We start from the raw sequence: 17894 nt of genomic DNA, 5'->3' as shown, positions 1-17894 counted from the left end.
GGATAAGTGATCTGGCTAAACAGTGTGATATGCAAATTATCCAGCTTTATAAAACAAATGAAACAATTCTGACATATGAATGCTGAAGGGATTAATTTTATAGAAATGCCCTACATATTCAAGGTAAAAATGCACGTAATCCTAACTCAAAGCAGGAAGTTGAACTCAAAATCTTCAACTGCAGTTTTTCTAGGATCCGAGGGGAAAACCTGGAGGAAAGCATCATTCTGTAGTATAACTAGAGTTATCTTCCCCCTTTAAAATATTTTATATTGCAGTTGATCCTATTTTTACACTTCATTTAAAAAATGAACAATCTAAAACCTGATCGTATCAGAAAAATGGCAATTTTATGGGAAATTACGTATTTATTAATAAGACATTACATTTAAAGAAAAATGGCCTCTATCTGCACAGAAATGAAATCCTACAAATCTCAGCCCAAGCAGAGATTAAGTAACTACAGCAATTAGCTCAAAATGGTGAGAAATCTTCTAGTTGTAAAAGAAAGCAATTAAAATAAAGGGCAAAATCCCCCACTGCATCAGTTCAAGCATTCGGACATTATTGAAAGCTTAAGAAGTGTTAAAATTTTTGTCTTCTACTTATAAAGACAGGCGTGGTTAGCTGTTTTTCTAGATTTTGCCCTTTCTGTGGTTCACCTTTTTTTTTTTTTTAAATCTGTTTTTGCTGAGGAAGATACTGCCTCCACAGAACAATGGAGATAACACATTTTTAAGTATTGATGATATTCTAGAACCATCCATATTTCCCTTAAGAAGTGCCTTTTTGACCTAGTTGTTATAACATTCACAACAATTAAGCAAAGCAGCTGCTTTGAAAATGTTAGTCTTTTGCCCAACAGACATTTTAAATTATGTAATAGTGCTTGACAAATGAAGTGAGATGTGATAAGCCTCAACGTGCACCATAAGGTAGGCTCATACATTCCTATTTTGGTCCAAATACCTAGTGGTCGTAGTATAGTAATTCCATTGAAATATCTGAGCAGACTCAAAACTGAATAAAATCCTATTATAATCAACATCCACAAAAGCATAGCTATTTAATCATCCCATATAAAACTCTATGTTGACTAGAATTTTCAGGGGGGTCTGAAAGCAATATGTGATATTATTGTGTGTATGTATGTACTGCAAATATTTTGCCACAACCGCTATTAAAGAACTGATTGAGAAATCTGAGCTTCCCTGGCTTTTGTGTATCAAAGTCAGGTATTTAAACACACACACTCCCCCATAAAATATTGTCAACCTATACATCAAACTCAGGGTTCATAAATAGTAAATGTTTCCTAGCTTTCATGGAAGAATTTTAAATGAAACGTTTTAATCGTTTTTTTCAAAGTAAATATTTCAAACACTAATCTCTGGAAGCTTAGAAGTGTTTTCCCCTTCCCTACTATGAAAACTTTACAAGTCTGATATCAAGAATCATGATTTTGATATAAAAATCATGATCTGGTGTAAAGCTGCAATGACTTTGTATTTCTCCCATTTAAGTGACAGCTGCTTTGTTTGGGAAGAATTTCGTATCTGATAGTAACAAAGGATTTTTTTTCTGCTGGTGCTGGAGGAATTTAACACTGAATGGTAGATAATCAAACTGTAAAGAGTTACACAGCAATAATTATGACAGTTCATTCAACAGAAAAAAAATGTACCTTATTGCAAATTTTCCATCGAGTACTGTCATTTGGCTCAAAAATATTTATGCAAATTTAGGAGTGATCGTATGCATACATAAGATGTATACGCAAATTTAGCAGTATTCATTTGTTGGTTACTCTTATAGCTAAAAAATATTCATGTGTTATAAATGTATAAATGTACCATGATGTGTTATAAATGTACCAGGTTCAAAATGAGCCAAACTGAATTAAGGAGTCAGTTTTAAGTTATAATAAGTGAAGTCAGTGATGGTTTATCATATTTTAAGTAAGTATGCTGTCAAATTCTTTTTAAAATACACTTCATACTAAAGTTAAAAATTATTCTCTGAACAGCATTCAGTATGGCTAGATTATATATTAATATATATATATTAATTACACACACGCACACTCATCTGAGTTGTACTATGGGTGACTTTCTCCATTATTGTGGAAGTGATAATGAAGGCATCTCCATCTACCCTATATATTAACAGGAAGGGAGCTAAAAACATAAGTTTTTTTCTCCTGCTAATAATAGCTCATCTTAATTAGCCTCTGACAGTTTGTATGGCAACTTCCACCTTCTCTGTGTGTGTGTGTGTGTGTGTGTACATCTATATATCTTCTTACTATATGTTTCATTCTATGCAGCCGATAAAGCGAGCTGTAGCTCAGGAAAGCTTATGCTCTAATAAATTTGTTAGTCTCTAAGGTGCTACAAGTCCTCCTGTTCTTTTTGCGGATACAGACTAACACGGCTGCTACTCTGAAACTTGTTCATCAGCACTTTAACAGAAAAAAGGAAACAGAGCTTACAGAGCTTGAAAATTAATACTGTGCTCAATCCTTTGCTTCCCATATTTAGTCTAACATCAGGCTACTTAGTTCGTTGCAGACTGCCTTGGCATTCTGCCAAAGCAAAAAAAAAAAAAAAAAAAAACAACCCGACAACCCTAAAGTAAAACATTGTCAAATATAAAACTTCAGCTTCTGAAATTGTTCAACAGATGCACTGTTGTGAAAAAGATGCTGTAGCATCTTTTATTCTGTGGCACTGGCATTACTACTGAAGTCGTAAAAATTTCCTCAGTCAAATGATATAATTCTCCAGATCAGCAGACACCAGAAAATGAGGAAATAAACTTTAGAAATTTCACAATACTTAATAATTCAGTCTACATCTTAAATTGTGGTAATTAAAAATTTCTATCTAAGGGGACTTCTTGATTATAGAACTTGGAAGTTAACAGGATTTCTCAAGCACAAACTTGTGTTTACTTTCTAATTCAATTTTATAGATTGCTGAGTGACTTAAAAATACCTACTGAATATTACCTTAAATACTTATTAAAGAACACTGCACTAAACCATTTAAAGAAAAATATTAATCAAAATGTGATTCACTACAACAATCACCCACTAACTCCGCCCCCACCCCCCACCCCCCCCAGCTTACTTCCCTCCCTTTTCTTCCTATGACTGGCTACTTCACCTTGAACAGGCCCTTGAAATATGTTGTATGCAGTGTAATTGTAGCTGTGTTGATCCCAGGATATTAGAGAGACAACGCTGGTACAATAAAATATATTACCTCACCCACTGTGCCCCTTGAAATGTGTTAACCATTTAAGGAACAGTTTGTTTCACCTTGTATTTATCTGTTACGCTCTTGAGTCAATTCCCAGACCTGACAAAGACCTTTGTGTGAGCTTGAAAGCCTCTCTCTCACCAACAGAGCCTGGTCCCATCAAATATATTATCTCACCCACCTTGCCTCTAATATCCTGGGACCAACACAGCTATCACAACACTGCAGACAAGTTTTTCCACTGTTGTTTCATTTCCTTCCATTGAAGTCTGGCCTTAGAAACCCACATCTTCTGAAAATCCTCTGCATTTCTGTTTAGTCAGTTAGGTCTGTGTGATCACCATTCATGGTCTTTCATTTAATAATCCCTATGATTTTAGTTTAGTAAGCTGTGTGCAACTATCTAGTTACTACAAGCTTTTAACACTAAAAAATAAAATTCACTTCAGCTTACCGGGGTGGGGTGGGGTGGGGGGGCTATCTGAATTATAGTTCCATCAAATATTCAATTTCTTGCTATAGGTCACACTGACAGTTTTAAACTGTATGGCCATATAACAATACACAGTTAGATACAGTGGTGAAGAGTCTATCATGCATATATCTCTGTGAAAATGGGGAGGTTTTTGCAGGTCTTCACAAAATTTGTATTAACCCCTCCCCCAGATCTATAACAGTACAATACATTACTTGAAAGAATATTTACAAATAATCTTTTTGTGGTTGTGGAAGGTAAGTTTAGTAACTATTCACTGTGAGAAGTGCTGGGGGAAAATCATTGGAACAGGGTAATATTGCTGAATGTAGAACCCAGAATGTAGAACTCGCTATTACTTTCTACTGCTGATCTTATCTATTCACTAGTTATGACACCCACCACACTTAGGGATGTCGATCACTTTACAGGAGCAAGTTAAAAAGCAAAAGAAAAGTCCCAGGCATAGTCTACCCTTAAAAGTTGTATAAGCATAGCTACATTGGTCAGGGGTATGAAAATATCCACACCCCTGAGTAGCACAGCTACATCAATGGAAGAGTACTGCTGTCGACATAGCTAACATTGTTCAGGAAGGTGGTATTCCTACACCGACAGAAAACCTTCTCTGGCAGCACAAGCTGCATGTACTACAGTAGGAATTTAAGCTGTCCTAGCTGTCCCAAAAAACTATGCCGGCATAGGTTCTGTAGTTAGACATTGCCCAAGTATAGGAAGTAAAACCACTGCATGCCATTGCCCCATAGCGACTTTAAAAAACAAAGATTGAAAATTCCTTGCCAGCAGGTTTACTTTTGGGTACCACAGCCAGCAGTTTGTGAACAGGTTGGATGGAGCTGTGCTTTTTGAACATGGCCAGACTGGAATGCAGATGTATTTCTGGCAGAAGTAAATTTCTAAGGAGAGGGCCTAACATTGGAAATGCCATGTGTCCCTGATTCCCTTTAGCCTCTCCCTTAGACTCGGTAGGTTAAGGATTCTGGATGAGTGCAAGTAGCGTGGCAGGTCATAACAGGGTGCACCAACCTCCAAGCCTACATAGGGGTATGTAGATTGTATCCAGTATCTTGATTTCACCCAAATGTTAATTGGCATCCTGTGCAGAGAACAAGTGTAGTATGTTTTTGCTGATCCATCTTGCTCAGAGGCAGGTAGCTGCATTATAAGTTTCCAAATGAACTTTACTATTATGTGCTGCAGTAGTCTAGCCTAAACTGGTAGGAAAAGGCTCTCTCAGTCAAAGTTGGAAAAGGCATCCCTGACCACTTAGCTGAGAATCCAGGGCAGCAATCAGTCTAGTAAAACTGAGATTGTTAACTGCTTTACCAATGGATGGGCAGGCTCCCTCAGTTTTGAATGTTCCTATATTTTGCCATTTCCACTTTCCTTTGCCACTCAGCATCACCGACATCTGATCTGGACTGATGGTAAGCCAAGCAGGTTTCAGGCAGCTGTGGTGCGCACATCTTCTTGCAGGAATGACTAATTATGGGAATAACTGTCCAAACTAAATTATACTTTTTAAAAAAGCCATCTCTTTGCAGAGCAAGGGCTACTGAATTCTCAGGCAAGCTTGCTTTTTTTTTTTTTTTTTAAAAAAAAAAAGAAAATAAAAGTGAAACCCTTCAATTCATTCACATACAACTGAAAACTGAAATATGTTGCTCAGCTGGTGCTTTAGAGGTCAGTTCTAAAGCACTCCACAAAGAGAAGTTACTTACCAGTAACTGTAGTTCTTCAAGTGTTGTCTGTGCATAGTCTCACAGTTAGGATGCACACCTGGCACCTCAGAACTTCAGAAACTTCTAGAAGAGACATGCTTGTAAGGTGCCACTCAACCACCTTCCTGGGCACTGAACATTTAGTGCCCAAGGCCATAAAAGAAGGTGCAGCCAACAAGCGTCTCAATTCCTTCTTTTCCGTGGTCAGAGGAACAACTCCTATGCCTGAAGTCAGCTTTTGTCAGACTTCTTGCCATTTCTCTCAAAAAATAGTTGTATACCGTTAGCTTTTACTTATTGTACAATATGCTATCATTTTTAGGCAATTTTAGTATTTATGTGCCATTGTGCACTAGGGGATTTGGGCTAGTTCCTACTATCAAAACTGAGTCAGATGCTAATAAATCCAGATTTTAAAGGTACACCTCTCGCCCCCCTATTTTTCTCAAGTCGGATGTCCGTATCAGGTGTCTGGTCTGCTGCAATATGTCAATGCCTAAACTGGTGCTGTGTGCCAGGCCTTTACAACCCAGGTACTGAAAGACTAGGTAACAGTCTCCATTCTCACTTGATTGAGGAAACACTGGAGCTAGGCCGTGTCTACACTGATGATTTGTCATGCTGCAAGCCAACATAGCTATACGAATGCAGTTCTCTAGTGTAGACAGGCAAAGCTACCATGTGCACTTACAACTTGCTCCCTGATTGAGATTACCTTATAGTAGTTCACCCTGTCTACACTAGGGGATTAGACCTGTGCAACTGGCCTCCCTAGTTGAAATGGGGGCAATACCTGCTGTAGACAAGGCCTTAGTTTTTCAGAACCACTTCTGTATTCAAAGGACTTTACAGGCCATCTTCAGCTCCAAAGCCTTCTGCACCCAGATCAACACAATCATCAGAATCCAACAGTGGAAATACAAAAGAGACCACCTCAAAGAACCCCTTTTATTTGGTGGAGGGGAAGGGGGGGAGGACTTCCCATTGGTTATACAACCAAGTGAACAATATTAGTAAAAAAAAAAATGCAAACAGCAATATAGGGTGGTGAGTTTTTTAATCAAATTTCCATCTGTATCGACGAACAAGTAGAAAAGAACCACCCTACGAGCCAGATTGTGCCCAACACTTGTGTCAAGCCTCCTCCTTCACTCTTGTGGCTCCTCACGCAGGAGCCAGACACACAGTGTGATTGTGGAGTGCTGGCCTTCTGCCCTCCAAGAGTCCCCAGGGTGACAACTGCTTGAAAGGGGGAGTAGGATGCATGCACCCTCCTCCCCAAAGGTGGCAGAGCTCCAGTATGTATTTCCCCAAAGTTCTGACAGAGTCCTCTCAGGTACTCTGGATGCAAGATTTGCCCTCTGAACCCCCCTCAATAGTTTTTACTAATGAAGGGCCCTAGTCCTCAATCAATAATGTATCATGGGCAATTTGCACAGTGATAGCCCTGTACCATACCTTCTATTTCTTAGGCACTATTCTACAATGCTAGGGACTCTTGGTGGACAAGTAATAACAGATCCCATGGAATGAGATAGGTTTGAATCAGGAGACTGGACAATCTCAATTATTCACTTGTGAGGACAAATAATGACAAGGTGGATCTTCGCTATCTGCCTAGACAAAATGCCTCTGCCACTAGCTCTTAAGCCTTGGTGACATACAAACTTGTACTCATTTAACGAAAGGTATGTTTTAAAACTGGTTTAGTTAAACTAGTGCAAGTTTGTACAAAGACATTCTTGTTTCAGTTTGACTGTGGCTTATTTTTGTTTAAATTAAACCTGTAGAACAAGATTAAGCTAAACCAAACTAAGCCACTCAAACTGAAATAAGCATCTACACACAAACTCATGCTAGTTTAACTACATGGTGCAAATCCCTTTGTGAACACTGCTACGGCAATTTAAGAGTAGCTTGTTTCAGTTTACTTTAAACCTGTTCCTAATAGTTTAAGCTAAGCCAAAACAAGGGTCCATACAACCTTCTGCACTGGTTTAAACTAAATTTGTTTAAAAATCACATCTTAAGTTGAACTAGTGCAACTATGTGTGTAGACATGCTCTTAGTTAAAATGGCACACGTCTGTGTGTAGATAAGGACTTATTCTTTTCCCTCTGCAGGGGTATTACAGGCTTTCATTCCACCTTATTACCCTCCACTCCCATTATGTGTACATTGCTCTTCTCTTCCATCCTTCCCTCTTTTTTACATTGTACGATATATTTTCCTTTTCCTCCATACCCATGCTACCTTCTACATTTAAAAAATAATAAAATAAAAATACAAGGGAATGTTGCGGAAGAACAATCATCACATGCACATCAGACTTTTTGATTTTGGGCTCTCATCTCACTTCTGACCTTTGACAATGTCTCTTCATTTTGTTACTTTCTGTAGGAACAGAACCAACCCAAAAGCCCTTTGTATCTGGAATCCTTTGATGACAACTCATGTGAGTAAGCACTACTCAGCCCGTGGATAAGGCTCAGATCTAGACAAAGGCAATGATTAACCTAAGCCATAGAGGAGGCAAAGAAAAATGGAGGCAGGTAGTTAAAAGGAGGCTAATGTAATCAAGGGCAGAGTTTCACAAATGTTGTCCCCTTGCTTCCCGCTAGGAGGCACCATAAAGTTGTCTGTCCCCTAATCCACTGTTGTAGGATGGCAGGAGAGATGTATGGCAAATTTTAGCCTGACAGAGCCCCTTTCAATGAACTATTTCTGCTTTAAAGTCCAATTCATTAATAATTTATAAGAAATACTACTATCAAATAGAATACAGACGCCTCCCTCCCCCTCCCCCCCCCCCGACTTACGCAATCGTTTCGTTCTGGAAAGCCTTGCGTAACTTGAATTTTGCGTAAGTCGGAAATGTATACCATACGTTAAGCAAAAATTTCAGCAATTCAAAAATCCTATTTCTGGCTTATGGAACTTTTTCCAAAAGCGTGAATTTGTGTAAGTCAGGTCTTGCGTAACCCGGGGAGCGTCTGTATTGCAATTAAGGGCTATGAATTCATACTAAATTAGTAGTTATAGCTAAGTTGAAGCTAAGTCAATAAATAGTTTATTGGCTTTGTGACAGAAAACTTAACTCAGTGACTTACATCGCAAGATCCAGCATATGAATTTAAAATAGTTTAGGTTTAGTGTACACAATGGTTCATCTAATAAAATATATTTACTATGTCTGGGAAGCTCTCCTCCTCTTACTACCAAATGGAGTTATGATTTTATATAACTTATGTTTGCTGTGACTCAGTTGATAAGTGACTAATCAGCTCAAATAACTTTTAATGCCTAATAAAAGTAGCCTGACAAGCTTAAATGAGAAATTAAAAAACTGTCTGTGAATATCAATTTAGATCTGTCTGGGTACTTTAAAATTAGGATACGGCAGACCTTTACCTTCAGTTTTCTCCTCCTTGTGATCAATCTTCCAGCTTGAAAATGACGAAAGATTTGCAGCCGATTTCCACTTAAGTAAAAATGGCAAAAATTCATTTTCTCTTCCAAATGTTCTTCTACTATCAAAGAATCTGCACTGAAGTCTTTAGATATGTGCATGTTGACATGCTACTAAATGAACTTTGGCATCAGTAAGTGGCCCAGCCACTACCCCCATTGTTATAACCAAAATATTTGATATTTCCTCAAGTCTTCCTTTACCCACATAGAAACATAGGAGGTTTCTTCTGTAATTAGTGACCTTTACAAAAGATGTTAAATACCAATGAAGCAATTTAATTTTTTTCCCTCCAGTGGAAGGGTTAATTATCACTTCATATACTGAATTAAAAATCTAACAGTTGGCTAATTTGTCAGAATAATTTGTCCTCTTATTTACTACAGTACCAATAATGAGAGAATTACTATTTATCATTGACATTCTTTAGATCCGTTCTGAGTCATTCTCTACTTTAAATCTTCATTTGACAATATTTCTCTGAAATTTTTGTTGTAGATATTAACTTGTTCAGCTAAAAAAAGTAAAGCTTTATAAACCTTTCAGAATGTTGCTCAACTAAATATTATACAAGCAAAACTGAAAAATAAAACTGCACTCCTAGCCCACCTGACATATGAGGATATCAAAAGGCTCAAATGACTAAAAGAAAAAGAAAAAAACAAAACCATCAATTCAGTACCGGTATTAAATCCGTGTGGTAGACTTTAAAAGTAGTCTAGAACATTTGACAGGACCACAGCTTTAACATAATATGCAGACTTTCCTTATTAAATATAAATCTGGATCCAGACATCTTTCAGATGTGTTTCTTCTGGGATCCGTCATTTTTCATTTTACTGTGATCATCTATTTTGTACAAGTTTTCAAATACACTGGGCAAACAAGGGGCAGATCACACTTTAAAAATATACATATAATTTACAATTCACTGTTAAGTTGAATGACAACCAGATATATCAGTGCCATATGATCCGGAGCTCCATCTTCCATCTGGAGAGGTTTTTTTTATGAAGTGCACTGACAATTGACTTATTCCATATATAAGAGCCTCACGCCTTGCCCCGCTATTAATTCTTATGAACTCAATGCATGACATATTAAAAATGAGAAAAAATAAGGACAATAGCTCTTTTGTAGAGCCAAGCAAGCAATGAATATGATCTTCCTTTGCGGTCCCATATTTTTGATAAAAACCTTATGAATGAAATATCAAGCTAGTAGACTAAACTCCCTGCCTCAACATATGCATTAAAAATTAACTCTTTTTAGAAATGCACTGTTATTATAAAACATGGCAGATGATTTTTAAAAGGCCATAACTTTATCAGGTTATTTTAGAAATCATTTTGTTGGGGCTGTGTTTTTCCTGCTTGAAAGATAATCTGCTGGATAGACATTTATACTGTCTATTTTGCTACTTTATTTTACTTCTATTTTGACAAGCCCTGAGGACTTTAACACCCATTTGATATAAACTGAAGTTTAAAGGTACAGTCAAGAAACATGTCCTGGCAAAAGCATTAAAATACTACAGATTCTCTCCTCCACTCCGAACCTGCATCTTTGAAAGCCCTTGTTTCACCTTCCCCAATCTCAATGGCCCTTATCCTTGTAGCAATTAAAAATTATTTTTGAAATACATTTTCTATATATGTGGTGCACTGGATGCTATGAGTAAAAGCAGATCAGCTACTAAAATAAACAGGCCTAATTTCTGAAAAAGAAAAAATATGATGTGTATATTTACTTTCCCATAGCTGTACAGCCTAAATACTGCCCACATCTTCAACACAAATAAATAAAATGTATTATTATTCATGTGGCATCATATGTGCATGATGCTTCCCAGTTAATTAGTACAGCTGAACCAATAAAGCCAATGATTTCCATTCAGACTATTAAGATGTTAGACAGTGTAAACCAATATTCAGCCTGTATGTTTTGATGGATTTAATAAAAAAAAGCCACTTGCAATTAGGGCCTAATTTCTCACCACAAAATAGTATGAATCTGAAAATCCAAGGGAATCTTGAAGCAGCCATTGCAGTGGGGATTGGAAGGAGGAGGAGAAATCTTTAGAACTGTGTGTTGCGTGCTTCAAATAACCATGTTACAAGCGTTTCTGTGTATGAACCAATTTCAAAGGAAGAGATCATTTTTATCATACAAGTGTACTGAATTGCACTCCTACCCAGATTATTTGTCAACATTTAACAGAGGACTAAAAGGGTTTGGGCTCTCTCCGTCCTGCCACCCAATAAAATCACTGTTATGTTAAAGTGTACTGAAATCTTACATCCACCACCTAGTGCAACAATATTTAGCATACAGAATAGCTGCATTTTATGCATGTGCTATATTGACTGAGGAAAGACTAATTTAGGGTCTGAATAGGGGACTGATCCTTCAACCCTCAGTCACTAAATTTACTCATTTGACTCCTATGGGACAATGTGGGCAATTAAGGTTTCTTTGCATGAATAAGGATTTGCAGGATCAGGTCCTTAGCTTGAGGGTAGAGAGCACCTGTTTAGGACAATTTCCATTTCAGTTCAGTACAATGTAAATATATATATAACTATGTACACTGAATAGAATACACTACCTTATTTTTAAATTTTAACAATTTGTAGAATCTCCCTAAGCAAAGAAGTTGTGATTGATGTTTTTAAGGAGACACTATGGATCACTTAAATCACGAATCATACTACCAGAGTTATCAACCAAAAACGAAAGGATCTTTTCCACAGAAAAAAAAATTATATTTGGTAGTTTAGTAATGGTAAAAACAGAATCCAAAACATTTGTAGAACTTACCTTAATTAGAGCAATCTGAAATTCCATCCCTATTGGCTGACTAGAGAACTCTTCATCTGGTATTTACTGAATTGTTTTGTATTCATTAATAAGGCCTGGTCTACATACACATTTTTTACTGATTTAACTTTCAGTTAGGGGTGTGCTATTCTGCCAAAACAGTTAAATCGGTGTAACCCCTAGTGTGAATGCAGTTATATACGTATAAAGGTACCTTATACCAATACAGCTTTTTTCCCTTACAGAAATAAGCTATACTGATACAAGCAAATTTATACTAGTGTAACTGCATCCGCATTAATGGAGTTGTACCACATGCAATTATAGTAGTATATTATTATTTGTATTACTGATAAAGCAGATTTTTGTGTGTAGACAAGACATAAGAGTTCATAACGGGCCCCTTTTTACCTTTAATTTTAGACAGAAAAAAATACTGCTCTTTGAAACCTACAATGCTAATTTAAAATGCAACTCTGTAGTTGTTATGGGATATAAAGTACCAAAATCTATTAATTTAAATCAAGTAGGGAAAAAAGTAATCTCCAGAACACTATAAATAGCATGTACTAAGGCTGCATTTCTAAAAGAAGTGCAGTAAAACAGAGGGGGAAGTTTAAATTTAAATGCAATATACTACAGTATTCCTGAGACAGTCTAAAGAGTTGTGTATAATAATAAAGTAATTTTTCAGGGGAAATACTTCTGTTTCCTTTATGTTCAAAAGTTCTTTCACCTGAACAATCTAGGTCTCAAGATGAATTTCAAAATGAAAAGTATTCACTTGTTCTAAATGTATATTTGTCAAGTTAATATATAATTAATGTTTTTAATAACCAGATCTACTTCTGAAAATAAAAATTAAACCCCGATAAAAGGTGGTTAATAAAAGCTGGGAGAAAAAGTAACATTTGCATTCATTAAATTTCAAATTGAGAAAATGTCAGACACTAGACACCTATTTATCGTGTGTTTTGTAAATGTGAATGGTATGATTTCACTTAAATTCCAATTACATTATAACACTATTTCACTGGAGTCAATCAAAAATGTGATAAAGTACAAAATCTATTTCACATTACAAATCAGTATTTACTTACCTTCATATGAGCTAACAAGAAGTTATGGATGCTATTCAATACCTGCAAAATTATAATATGTAAGGCAAAATCTCTGCCTAACTTCCCTTTAGATGTTTCCTTGTGTGCGGATAGTGTGTGAAATATGAGTAACACAGAGATAACAAGGAAACAAAGGCCACCCGCTCACTTAAGTAAAAGTTGATCCTTAAAATATTTAACGTAAGTAAATAAAACACCAGGAATCATAGACTTATAGGACTGGGACCTCAAGAAGTCATCTAGTCCAGTCCCCTGCATTCATGGCAGGACTAAGGAGGAGAACTTGGATATATTTGACAGTTAAAATCTGTCTGCAAAAATATAAAAGCTCTGTAACAAACCCTGTTGAAAAATCCCATCTTGGCACTAGCAATGCAAATGCAAAACTTGAGAAGCAAGTGCCAAGGCTAGACGTATTATAATAAAATTTAAGTTAGTACAGTGAATTGTTGATAACAGGGGCACCTCGTGTAACTTACAATATTTTGAATTTAAGAAGTGTATATTGATACTTACCTCCTCTGAGAACAGAAATGGTTATTGCCTTTGGAAAACATTTGGTAACTTACTCAGCAAGTTTACATTCAGAAACCAGTTGCGTACAGACTAATATCAAAATTATAAAGGAACCTTATAAAATTTCCCTGATATGAGTGTGTGTGAATCTTTGAAGGTGGAGAGAAAAACTGTGTGTCATATTAAGAAAAAGATACCAATTTTCCTAATCTTACAGAGCCAAGAATGGATGGGTATTCAAATAAAATGTAAATGGATTACTCAGGAATATCCCTATGCGATACATACATTTGAATAACAGTGAAGATGAAATGGCAGCAGTCTTTTCTGGCTTTACTGCATTGTAATTATGATCGCTTGCCCAGGATGGTGTGCTGTTGTCTGACGCCGGCTCTTTAGCAACTGGTTGGGTGTTTGCTTCAGTTTTAGGGGCTGTCACCACACTTTTCTTCATGTTAATCTCTTTTTTCTCAGGAGTTGGTTTCTTCTGGGTGGACAAAGGCTTAGTACCTGCCTGTATAATTAGTAGATCCTTAATTACTAATAATAGTAATGACAGAAAGAGTTATCATGATGCATGTATTTAGTGACAAAATGTGTCTTCATATATTGTGAATAATTACTAATGCATTTCAAATTACATAGTTACAATACAAAATGGGTTTCTGACAAGTCTATAAAGCTAGGAGAAATACATTAGCCTAGCAGGAGAGAGTGTTGAGTGCTCTACTCATGAGCAGACCCTACCAGCAAACTGAACACAGTTGTATTTATTATCAAATATAAGTAAATCTGCACATCCAGTACCTGCCACATTAAAGTGGTTTCACAGAGCTAGGTAATATGGATTTAAAAGGGCTTTTAAGAAATTCTCTTTCATTTCCTTACATGTGACACAAATCCCCCTTATCTGCATAGCCTGTCTCCCCATTAAAAAATAAACCTAAAAACTTTTAACCCAGGAAAATATTAATAATTTTAACTTATGAATTAGCTTTAAAATATTCAGTACTAGGGAAATTATTTCAGAAAAGATGTACTGAAGTGCAGATACTTAATTTAATAGCACCTATGCAAAGGAGACTATATTGTATTTTAACAACCTTTTCCTGTTTTCTTTTTTTATTATAAAGATTTAACTGAATTATCTTATTCTTAAATGTAGTTTTAGATCATTAAAATGGCAAAAACAAACAAGAGAGTGAATATCTAACGTTAAATCTTGCAAACTTAATATATTTATGTCTGAAAACTGTACAGCAACAAGCTATTATGCTTCAGGAAAAATGCTGCGTTTTTTATTCAGGAACATGATCTTACCTGTAGTTGAGACTTTAGAATTGTGGGTCTCTCAGATTTTGATTTGATCTTCTCTTTTGGCTTTGGTTCTTTTCCTGCACTGAGAAATTTCATGGTGGCTGCAGCATGTTTGAGAATGCAGTCGTTACTGCAGTACACAGAATCAGGCTGAGCCACATTAGAACAGCCAGGACCAATGCATTTTGATGCACCAGGAGCTTCGATTACCTAAAGATTGAAGCACAGCAAGTTCAATTTTTTAACTAAAAAACTGTATATAACCGGTTGTGAGGACTTATGTAACTGAATATAACTAGTGCATCTTAAAAGCATAACATGATTTTTCAATCTTTACTGACGCTATCCCATATCCAACTTTGCTGGCCTAACGAGTTCATGCTTGCAAATTCAACACAAAACCAAAATATTTATAAAATCATTAAAATATAAATAAGCCATAAGAAGGTCCATTTCATCTATATTTATTAAACAGAAGAGTACCCCAGGCTTTAACACCTATTTCTCCTGGAGTTATTGATATCTAAAATGGAAAAGACCTACTGCATTAACCAGGCTGTCTCCCCTGATAATGCAGAATTGTTTTCTGCAGCACATTTTTCCATAGTTTTATCCAGTCTCATTTAAAAATCCCAAGTGACAGGACTACTCCCACTTCCCTAGGGAAACTCCATCACAGCCTAATACTTACTTCCCACTATCAGGACAGACATTTCCCAGTACTCAGTCTAAATTTTCTCTTCATTTCACCATAGTGTCTTACATGTAAATAAATCCTCTTCCTCCTCAGTGTTAACATATACCAATAACAGGTGCCTCAGAAATATTATAGATAGATCAAGTAACATCCTTAAAAGCCTACAAATATTTGATCATTGTGAGGTCTGAGGCAAGGAATTTAAGTTTTCCTTCCTCTGTTTTCCCATTTGTAAAAATTAGGATAACATCAATTAGCCATGTTTGCAAAGCACTCTTGTATCTAAAGATGAGAAATGATGTGACAAAATGGAAATATCCTGGACAAACCTCATGGAATTAATATAAACTTTACTAAATTACATTAAACCTTGTTAAATTAGGTTTAATATCTTTGGGATCCACTATATTAAAAATGCAACTGTGTATCTGTTATTATGAAATTATATGCAACTCCTCTAGGAGGATGGAGATGCTAATATAATTCCTCTGGTTATCGGTCCTTTTGAAGACATCCCCTAGATAGGTTTTGCATAAATAGTTCAAAATGGTTTCTCCAGTGACTATCCAAAAATCCTTTTTTGTCTGTTAAACAGACTGGGTTTAAACAGGCTCAGGGCCTCTTTCCTGATCCAGCAAACAGACAGGATCCTGGTCCACAGAGGGCCCCAAAGTAAGGGTTGGAAGAACTGGGCCTACTGAAGTCCCATAAGATTGTGTGCTTGTTTTGAGCTGAAGCTGTGATGAATTTGAACCCACAAGGAAACCCTGAGTGGGGTTTTGAAGGACTATTCCTGCCAGAGACCACATTAGGGTTGGGGAGATCTCTGGAGTAAGCTTACTACCATCTCCATAGGTTCATTTGTTGTTTTTAATATTTTTTCAGTAGTGTCTTTACCTTAAGAATAAAATAGGTTTGCATAGGAAGTGCTGTGTGTTGCCTTATAACTGTGGGCAATTACTCAGTTATTGGTCTCTGAAGAAAAGTAAGCAGGCCTGCTTAGGCAGAGTCTTTTGCTGGGATATCACAGTCAGGGGACTGTGCACCTGGAAATACACTGGGGTCAGAAGGGAGTGGGACTAGTCACCCCTCAAGAGAGGTACCAGCTAGGGAGTTGGAAACCTGAGATGGGTGCCCTTGCTGGGCCAGAGGGAAAATACCAGTGCAGCTACCCTGAGCTGACACACTATACTATTAATTTCTGTTGGTTTCTTCTTGCCTCTCCTCAGTTTGTCAAAATGGTTGTTCCCTCTTTCTGGTCATTAGTGAATAATAAATAAGAACTGGCTTAATACCTAATATTGCAATTCTCCATTAGACAGCTCTCCCCAACTCAATATATTGTAGTTTATAATTAATATTTGTTTACAGTATTTCACCAATTTTCAATCCAAATGACAGTGTTGCTACACAGGCCAATTTCAATTAATTTTTCAATTAAGATTTACTGAGATACAAGTAGTGCTGCCTATCTAAAACCCAAATACCATAACATTTATTTTGTAGAAATAAATATTATTCTTCAGGATAATTCTTTACAAATGCCCACTTTCACATCTGATTATCTCTACAAACAGCAGGAGAAAAATATTACAAAATTAATACATAAGTGTTTCCTAGAAGGCATCTTACATTTTAAAGATCTAACAAGTCCAGCTGTAGTGTGTCACAAATAACTTTTAAAGACCCAACCCTTCACCACTGAAGTCAGTGTTAAAAAATCCATTTTTTCAATAGTATAGGATCAGGGTGTAAGCACCAAACTTTCCTGAATGCCATGACATTCTGATTAAAGTATTAATTAGCTGCGATGTTTGTTACAAGAATTTGAATTATTTAAAATAAATAATCTGTAGAATACAGCTCAAAATACAATGCATGAAAAATGCTACGGACAGAATGTTACTCTTCTTAAGTGGTAATGACCATCTTGTTGACATCTTTTCAGTTTTTCTGAAAATTCAACCTTAAAGCATGATTCTACTCTGAAGAGTGCTTATAAGTGATTGTGAGGTTCCAAGTTTATTTCCTACAATTATTTATGTATCAAGTGTGTTCAGTGTACAATTAAATTTCCCTCCCCCTCCTCCCCGGCAAATGCTTGTTTTATAAAACTCTACCTTCACTCAAGTCAAATTGGAGTCATTCCTCTTCACACATCAACAACAGTACTAAAAGCTTTACATGCCAAATTAGACTTTTAGTACAACCCCACTGTTTTCAAATCATGCCCACACTGAAACCTGTGCAACTTATTACACAGGGTTTATTTTGTCATCAAAATTAACAGATCTGACACTAAATGCACAAAAGGATCAGGTCTGTTGAGTAAGAAGGTGCCACTTTTGCATACTTATCCTTTAGAGTAGAGACTAACCTAAAGAAAGTTTGGGGAAAGTGTAGAACCAGAATTTAATAGTATATAAAACTTAGTGGGTGGGTGAAATCCTGGCCCCATTGAAGTCAATGGCAAA

At 36.4% G+C, this 17894-nt stretch overlaps 1 protein-coding gene across 7 annotated transcripts in view; it reads right to left on the bottom strand.

Annotated features, from left to right (window-relative positions):
- Positions 1–17894, bottom strand: part of DIDO1 (death inducer-obliterator 1) — an 88622-nt gene that overhangs the window by 30673 nt on the left and 40055 nt on the right. For all 7 annotated transcript variants that reach the window (XM_073309101.2, XM_073309100.2, XM_073309103.2 and 4 more), the window contains 2 exons: positions 14727–14933; positions 13695–13920 (listed from right to left, as the gene is read on the bottom strand). In XM_073309101.2, the coding sequence (XP_073165202.2) occupies positions 13695–13920; positions 14727–14933 (433 nt within the window). The remainder of the gene's footprint in view (positions 1–13694; positions 13921–14726; positions 14934–17894) is intronic.

The sequence above is a fragment of the Lepidochelys kempii genome, chromosome 13, assembly GCF_965140285.1.
Source record: "Lepidochelys kempii isolate rLepKem1 chromosome 13, rLepKem1.hap1, whole genome shotgun sequence".
In the NCBI taxonomy this organism is placed as follows: Eukaryota; Metazoa; Chordata; order Testudines; family Cheloniidae; genus Lepidochelys; species Lepidochelys kempii.
Note: the sequence above shows the minus strand (reverse complement) of the source record. Positions and strands in the feature narration are given on the sequence as shown.